This window comes from Lactuca serriola, chromosome 1 (genome assembly GCF_051521515.1).
Source record: "Lactuca serriola cultivar US96UC23 chromosome 1, Lser_US96UC23_V15, whole genome shotgun sequence".
Classification (NCBI taxonomy): domain Eukaryota; kingdom Viridiplantae; phylum Streptophyta; class Magnoliopsida; order Asterales; family Asteraceae; genus Lactuca; species Lactuca serriola.
In genome coordinates this window covers 94068667-94077305 of record NC_136408.1, presented here as the reverse complement: position 1 = coordinate 94077305, position 8639 = coordinate 94068667, and the positions used below count along the sequence as shown (strand labels likewise).

Below are 8639 nucleotides of genomic sequence, written 5' to 3'. Positions count from 1 at the left end.
GTTTTATGGACAATTTTGTCCCTGCCGTTATCACTCAAAACTGCTAAAATAGTTTGAAACAGTTTTATGGACAGTTTAAAACTCAATTTTGCCCCTTGTGTTGAAAGACCATTTGAAACACAGATTACATACATAATGTCAAACAGATTTATAGACTATTTTTCCCTTGCTATTTTCAATCAATAAAAGTATGATACTATTATGTGTATTTTTAATAAAAGTACCCTTGTGTTGAAAGACCATTTAAAACACAAATTACATACTTAATGTCAAACAGTTTTATGGACTATTTTGCCCCTACTATTATCATTTCATAAAAGTGCAATGCTATTATGTGTATCAGTCTTTATAAACACCTTCTTTTCATACCCATATTACATGAGTTCAAAAAACTAAATTCAAAGTATGTTTCCTTTACATAATCACATTAACACTACGTCATGTACTTCACTACAAATAAAACAACAAACATCAATTAAAAACATTTAATTTTATCCAATTCCTTTCTAAAACTCTTACATTCCTTATCAGTCTTCACCTTGTACTCACTGAAATCATGTTCCAATATGGCAATCTTCACTTCAGTATTGAAATCATGTTCTTCGTCTTTCTTATTATTGTTCTTGGTTATAATTTCTTCATCTTCATCAACCCATTCCCAGAAATCACATTTATCCTTTGCATCCTTTATCTTCAATTATAACATAAACAAACAATATTGTAGCATGAAAAACATCAATCCATTCCCAGAAATCACATTTATCCTTTGCATCCTTCATCTTCAATTATAACATAAACAAACAATATTGTAGCATGGAAAACAAGAAGGGCCCAAACAAAAACAAGCTTTTAGATACATTTACAAGAGAGTTAGGACAAACCCTAAATTTTTTACCAAGATTTACCTCTGTTGTTGATATCCAGATATGATTACTAGGATTTGCCTTTGTTGTTGATATCCAGATACGAGAAGGAAACCTACAATCACAAGGATTTGCCTTATCAATTGTGCTCTTTAACTTGGAAATTTTTGACATTGAGCACGAGTTGGAGGATCGAGACGAAGAAGTAATGTTGAAGAAGTCGATTGATTAAGGAGGAGCCATATCCCCTGTTATGCCCTAAATCTAGTTATAATATGTAACTTTTAGAATAATGCCATATATATATATATATATATATATATATATATATATATATATATATATATATATATATATATATATATATATATATGCCAACTCATTTACCACCAATCCTCAATGTTTACCTGCAAGATGCAGATCACTATTATAAAATGTTAATTTAATGGTAATTTTATCTGGCTTTTTAATAAAAACATTAATTTATGTTAATTTTATTTGGATTTTTAATAAAAACATTAATTTGTTGGTGTAACCAGGTGTGAGACCCGTGTATTATACGGGTTGATTTAAAAAAAACTTATATATTAAATTAAAGTATAAATAAAAAATATTTTTTAATGTATAATTTTAAAATAAGAAATAAATAAATATATTTATTGCAATTTAATATTATATATATGATGTTTAATATTTTAAATGTATAAATATAGGATTTTAATTTTAAAAATTCAAACAAACCAAAAAAATTGATAAGGATAATATTTATTAAAAAAAAACCAAATGACAGGTGTCAAATGTGACAAAAAAAAAAAAAAACCGTTCATTTATTATTTATTATGGAGGATATGAACAACAAAAACATAAACCGTTCATTTATTATTTATTATGGAGGATATGAACAACAAAAACATAATTAGAGTAATATGAACGCTTTTAAAACTTAATTGGTTTTTTAAGTTTTTTTCCCTTACTGAAATTATTAGGTTACATGTTGTCTTTGAATCTTTTGTTCTTTACTAATTAGAGGTCTTCTTTACTAGAGGTGTGTTGGAAGTATTTTGTCCCTTATAAATTAAGGCATAAGATTTTAATGAAATAGTGTTTTGAACATAGTCCAATCGAATTCCAAAACCGTAAAGAGTGTGACCTTGACCCTGTAACAAAGATGAATAAACAGTACACAAATACCAGTCAACGTGGTTCATTTTGTTAATAAATAAGCAAATTAACATGCATTCGAATTTACACAAACAGACGACCAAATCAAATAAAAAGATCAAACTCCAACCAAAAACACCGGCACTCCCATCGTCTCTTTTATTACAAAATTACAGACACATAGCATCAAACCCTAGCTCCAACTCCTGTTGTCCCTTTCACGCCTGTATCCGCCGGATGTGTCCCCATTCCGTAGTCTGTGTCACGATACCCCGGCCCATACCGGCTGCTGTAAAGTCCGGCATGCACCAGCAATACATAGAGAAGCTCCGTCACAGCCAAGATTATGATGAAAGCCTCCACCACCCTCAGCCTCCACCCTCTATGACCTCCGACGTTTATCTCCTTGCATGCCAACCTATATATACACCATTTTCAGAGGTCAGTTTCGGAATATGGAAGAAGATGAGATGAACTTATGAAGTATCAGTAGTAAAAACTAAAAAGATTACCCGAAAGCAAGAGCAGTGACGGCCCAGGCCACCAGAGACGATGATCCGGCGGCAGCAAGACTGTCGTTTCTCCAGGCTCTAAGGTGGTTCCCACCGGCGAACTTGGAGACGATTCCGAGGACTGAAGCTAAGATTGCGAACTCCAAGAAGAACTCCGTCGCTCCGTTGCCGCCAAAACCTACAGATCATGTTTAGTGATTAGTTTTAACAATCGATGTTGATCCTACAACTGAAAGTCTGAAACCGAATAAAGAACAAAATGATCATATATATAGATCGAGCTTACTTGGGTGGTTGGTTTGGTGATTGATGAGTCTGTTGAGACACCAACTAGCAAACCCTAAAGTGATGCAGTACATCACCAGGTTAAGAAACAGCAATGGAGCTGCTACGTTTCTTCCCACCGTCTGTGCCATGATTAGCAAGCAAGAATTTTTAGATTTCCGACAAAAAAACCTTGAAGTTATGTTAATTCTTCACTGAAACAAATTAAACACTGCTGGGACCTGTTGAATTGAATGATGGTTAAAGGTGGCGGAGGAATATATAGACAGAAGAGACGGTGGTGGGTGGTGAGTGAGTGGCAACTCAGGTGATACGTGTCGATCGATTCAAGATTTACGCTTTTGTTTACAGGTGTCGGGACACGTGTCAGATGGTTAGCCTACACCGGGAGAGCTCCCAACAAAGCTCTGTTCCACCAACCTTTTGATAAGCAAGATGGATTGTGGATGGGAGGAAAGTGTTCGTCGACTATACGACGTCACGGTGGTGCCGCCGTCGTCATCATCGGTAAAACGGTGGGTTGTGAGAGTTATCCTTGTTAGTGGGTCCCTACTGCTTTTGTTTGAAGTTTGGATAATGAACCTGTTAACGTGTGGTTCAGAAATATTACATATTCGGTTGTCTGTTACGATTTCTTGGAAATTGTAAACTTCAACAGCAATGAGTCGCAGTGAAATATTGTTTATGTATCTTCTGATAATTGTTTATATTTGAAGGAACGCATTCTCAAAGTTCATTTAAAAGGTATTGTACGTTTAACTTTAGAAAAGTTTATAATCACATATTATTATATGCTATTATACGGTGGATTTATAATTTTTTTACGTACATGTTTTCAAAATGGGACTAATCTAGGGATGTCAATTGGGGCACGCAACGGGGATTGCATCTCTTGCAACCGTCCCCGCCCCCACGTTAGAAATCTCCATCGTTTCCATCCTGTCCAGTCCCCAAATTCCCATTCTTACCCCCGCCCCCGCCCCCGCTCCGGTTCCCCTCCCCTGTCTCCGATTGATTTCCGACTACTTTATTTGGGTTAAAAGAAGTTCTTCTTTTGACTAAAAGAAATTTATTTCACTACAAGAAAAGTCCTTATTAGTGACTAATTTTAGTGACGACCTAAAATTTGGTCACTAAAAGCATCTTTTAGTCACCAAAAATTAAATGGTCACTGAATTTTGGTAATCCTACAAATTTAATGACTAATTGTATGTGGTGGTCACTAACTCGGTCACTAAACCACAAAAAAATTAAATTACTTTTAATTCATATCATAACAACTAGTTAGTGACTAAAAATAATGGTCACTATGTTAACAATATAGTGACTAAGAGTAATGGTCACTATGCTAGAAGCTTAGTGACAAAAAAATGTTCACTGTATTGAAGGTTTAGTAACCAAAAATAGTGGTCGCTGACTACACTTATTCAAAACCACATGCTTACTCTTTCATTATTGAAAACTACTTAAATGGGAAAAACAATTAGTGACCACTCAATAGTGGTCACTAATGGATTACAATTAAAAAACAATTAGTGATCATAAAACAATGGTAACCGACTATATATATATATATATATATATATATATATATATATATATATATATATATATATATAATATTTTTTATTATATTTTTTATTTTTGAAAATGACAACAACTTTGTTTTTTTACACATAATTTTACAAAAACTTGTTACATTGACCGGTCTGTATCAAAAATATTTACTATGATAATATTTGGAAAAAATTGAAAAAAAAGAGAAACATGTTAGAAAAAAAGCCTTGGGTTGTATTTATATTTTCAAACCGTACACATGGTGATGACATAATAGTTGTCAATACATGGAAAAAATTAGTGACTAGAAAATAGTGGTCACTAGTATAATCAGAAAAAGAATAAAAACGATTTTTTTACATAGAGAAACAATGCGACAATAGAGTAATGGTCATTGGCTATGAGTTAGAACTGCGGAAATTTTCTGACTATAATATTACGGTAACTGGAAAATTACAAAAGAAAAAGAAATCATTGTTTTACAATTTCAAAGTCATAAACATCATTTTTATTTTTCATTAATTTCATCGATAAGAAAATTGCTTATAACTTATCAACGTAAAATTACAAAAATGCCTTTATTTTACTATTTTTGATTTAATTATATTATCCATAAGAAAAAATGACAGAAATATATGCGTTAAATTAGCTTTGTTTTTTTTTTTTGGTAAGATGGTATACTTTTCAAAGAGTGATTATATATTTGTTTCTTATACAAATTAAATAATCAGCCGTCAATTTATTTAATAAATATATTTTTATATAAAAGCCTTTTTCCAAGTAATAAAACAAGATTACGAGTCGGACCTTTTTACGATCCATTAACCCATCGTCGCCATCATCTGAAAATTAGTCTGAAGGGTATAATTGTAAATAGGCAACTATAAAAGGACAACTTGAGGGCAGAGTCTGTTTCATGCGTTGCCAAAAGGGCGAACGAAATAGAGCGAATTCCGTTATCTATCCACACAAAAATTCAATCTTTTCGCATTCTCTCAATCCTAGATATCCATCGTTTTCTCTGAATCAATATCTTTGCTCTTCGAGAAATTTTGCTTGTTTTTTTGATTCGGAGGTTTTTTCAAAACGAATTTTCTAGGGTTTTTTTTTTTGAGAATTCATCAGCCATGGTTTACGATTCGATCGCCAACGCTTCGATCCCGACTTCGGTTTCCAATCCGAAGGAAATTGGCAAGAAAAAGCGGGTACATTTATTGAATTCTATTCAATTGTTCGATTTTATGATGTGTATCGTTTGATTGATGGATAGTTGCGACAGAAACGTGTTGATTTTTTCTTTTTGGGAAAACAGGAAGTTCTTCATGTTTTTTGTTACGATCTAACCTGTTTTTTTTTCAATGTTGAAGGTGAATAGGACCGTCAAATTTAAGCAGAGCAAACTTCATGTTCGTCGTGAACAGTGACTTTCTCAAGGTGATTTTTCTCAGTTTTTTTTGTGTTTGTATGTGAATTTTTGTATCATGTGTATTTGATCTGATATGTATTGTATGTAGATGTATTGCTCTTATGGTTAATCAAAAAAAAATCTTATAGGGAAGAACAAGGGGTTTACGGAAGAAAACAAAGGCAATGTTCGTGCAAAAATGCCAGACATGCATACCCCAAACAAGGGAGATCGATCACTAGTAAAATTAGTGATTAATTATGGTGGTGAAGAGAACGATGGTCTGATGAATCATTACAGAGATTCCAATAACCCTACTAGTCATACAAGCAGCTTGGGGAGTAACAGATCAGTGACTAATTTCACAAGTAGTAGTAGCCGGAGCAGAAACAGTAGCAATGGTGGTTGTTATTCAGAAAGTATGACAGAAGAAGGTGATGGTGACGATGGATGCCACCATCGAATTGATTATCCCCACTCCTTCTGCTAGAATGTAAGTGGATATTTTAATTGTAATTACATAATTGGCCTTTTTTAGGGTGTTTGTGTATTTTGTATATGGTTGTAACCATTCATGACAATTCTTACACCTTGGAGGTTTTATTATTAGTGGTTACAACAGCTAGTACATGCTTCGATGGCAAGTTTTTGCTTTGTGGTGGAAGAGACATCTTGTGGGTGTATCTATAATGCTCTCTACTTCCTTCAGTTATATCAGCATTGTCTTTACTCTCATGTCAAAGCCTTTATCTCATGCTGCACAAGAGCATTTGTAACTTATTCTACAACAGTTTCTTTTTTAAATGTAATTATCTTTTTATACTCTTTATTAGCTGATTATTCTGACATGCATTTTCTTTCGAATTTACAGCCTGCACCGGACAATTTGTGGGAATGTTCACTAACCTTAATGGTGCATGCAACGCTTATGTATCCTAATCAACACAAAGCTTGAGATCACTTCTAAAAGAACAAGTACATCTCATTACTTTCATCAAGGCTATTTTATTCTTTTTTCCCAACTTCTAACTCTTTTTGTTACTATGTATTGAAGGAAATCTCTTTCAATATGCCACTTTGCAATTCAAAGTTAGATTTATGATTATTCATTTATATAATAGCTTTTTTTTATATCTGATATCAGGTGGATATACAAGCACTTGCACATGCTGTTGAGCTTACAAGACAAGAGGCAGTTGACAGCTTAAAATTTGCAAAGGGTGATCTATTCCAAGCATTTCAAGTAAGCTTACATTATAATGGTCAATTAGAATTGCTACTCATTCAGTCATTCTATGAAATGTCGTTTTTAATCCTGGTTGTTAACAGAATGAAGTGTGTCGGATGAGATTAGACATCACCATGCTTGATGAACTTATTCATGAGTATTGTGTGTATAGGGGCATTGTCAGCTCTGGTGCTCCAAACCCTTCATGTAAGTAGATAAGACTCTGTTTGGTATGATGGAAATCATGGAATGGAATCACAATTAAATGGAATGGAATTGGATCAATTAATTTTTTTTTGCTTAGGTGAAGGAATGAAGATAGGACATGAACCATCGGAATCGGAATCCGCTTTATCTGTTGAAGCCAGAAGTGGATCCAATAAGCTTGTTGATGCTGACATGGATTCACCTGGCACTGAAGAACGATACCCATGTGGCACAATGAGCAACAACCATGAAGACTGTAGTACAAGTGGCAACAAGTGAGCAACAACCATGTTTTTTTAATGCATTTAGCTTATGAACTTTTAGGTTAAATACAAGGATGTAAGGAGAGTCAATCAACTTCCAATTCCTATTACAATATTGAAATAAAGGATGAGTATCTTACTCCCTGGATACTTAGTTGTAATTAAGTTGAATGGATATGCCATATGTAGGTGGTTATAGTCATGAAATACACTAGTTCTAGTAATGTTTTGTAAAGAAAATATGAGCAAGTTTCAAGATAATAGAACACATTTATTGGAAGCTAATATGAGGTTTGATTGATTGTATTGGGTTTATTTATTGTAATTTTATTCAAACATTATCACTGAAATAATTAAGTATTTTTTTAATTTATAGCAATTACATCAACATTGTAAGTATCGTCTTTTCTTGTATTTTTTTGATTAGTGACCACTTTTTTTGGTCTCTAACAGTAAATATTTAGTGACCACTTTTTGGTCACTATGGTCATTAATATGGTAATGAAAACCAGTGACATTTTTGTGGTCATTAAAAGTCGTCACTAAATGAATAAAACAGTGACGACTTTCTTCAATTAGTGACAATATTCAGTGACGAAACGGGTCGTCACAAATTTAGTGACGAGTATATTTTAGTCACTATTTAGTGACCATATTCAATTTTGGTCACAAAATCGATTTTGTGACGGACCTATAGTGACGAAAAGTGACGACTGTAATTTTCGTCACTAAATCATTTTGTGACGAATCGTTCTACTGTTAGTGACCATTTCGTTTTGGTCACTAATTGGCATTTTTTTTGTAGTGTTTTTTAAGTAACAAATAGTTATTTATACCATAATTCTATATGTTACAAACAACGTAAAAACCTATTTTTGATTGAATTTGAGTACGTAAAAATCATTCTATTGTGTATTATATTTTTGATTGAATTTTCCCTGTCCACATCTCGTGAGGTGTTTTGGCAACCTTCTTAGTAGGGACTCGGTTAAGGATATGGGCGGAAATCTCTAAGGCATACCCCGAAAAAGAGATAGGTAGTGAAGTACGACTCATCATAGAGTGAACCATATCCAATAAGGTTCGATTATGCCTTTCTGCCACACCATTCAACTGCGGTGTCCTAGGAGGCGTCAATTGCGAAACTATTCCACACTC

The 8639-nt window shown here is 33.4% G+C and overlaps 1 protein-coding gene and 1 long non-coding RNA gene across 4 annotated transcripts; one reads left to right on the top strand and one right to left on the bottom strand.

Annotated features, from left to right (window-relative positions):
* Window positions 1-2075: 2075 nt before the first annotated feature.
* Window positions 2076-3061, bottom strand: LOC145070115 (membrane protein PM19L-like). Its single transcript, XM_079017064.1, has 3 exons — window positions 2823-3061; window positions 2537-2714; window positions 2076-2442 (listed from the first exon to the last, which is right to left on the bottom strand). Exons 1-3 carry the CDS (start codon window positions 2950-2952, stop codon window positions 2211-2213), a joined length of 540 nt encoding a protein of 179 aa, XP_078873190.1. The 5' UTR covers window positions 2953-3061; the 3' UTR covers window positions 2076-2210.
* Window positions 3062-5310: 2249 nt separating this feature from the next.
* LOC145095417 (uncharacterized) lies at window positions 5311-7811 on the top strand. Of its 3 annotated transcripts, XR_013703699.1 has the most exons (7): window positions 5311-5583; window positions 5746-5812; window positions 5933-6276; window positions 6394-6758; window positions 6928-7026; window positions 7113-7218; window positions 7316-7810. It is a non-coding gene; the product is annotated as an uncharacterized LOC145095417 (long non-coding RNA). The 3 variants fall into 3 exon arrangements; XR_013703701.1 differs by having other exon boundaries at window positions 5893-6758; window positions 7316-7811; XR_013703698.1 differs by having other exon boundaries at window positions 5933-6758.
* The last annotated feature ends 828 nt before the right edge of the window (window positions 7812-8639 follow it).

What these genes read in the sequence shown, in the direction of transcription:
- LOC145070115 (XM_079017064.1), bottom strand. Translation starts at nt 2,952, where the DNA reads ATGGCACAGACGGTGGGAAGAAACGTAGCAGCTCCATTGCTGTTTCTT. An exon ending in TCACCAAACCAACCACCCAA is followed by an intron (nt 2,715 to 2,822) that starts GTAAGCTCGATC and finishes CATGATCTGTAG; the next exon opens with GTTTTGGCGGCAACGGAGCG. An exon ending in GTCACTGCTCTTGCTTTCGG is followed by an intron (nt 2,443 to 2,536) that starts GTAATCTTTTTA and finishes GTGTATATATAG; the next exon opens with GTTGGCATGCAAGGAGATAA.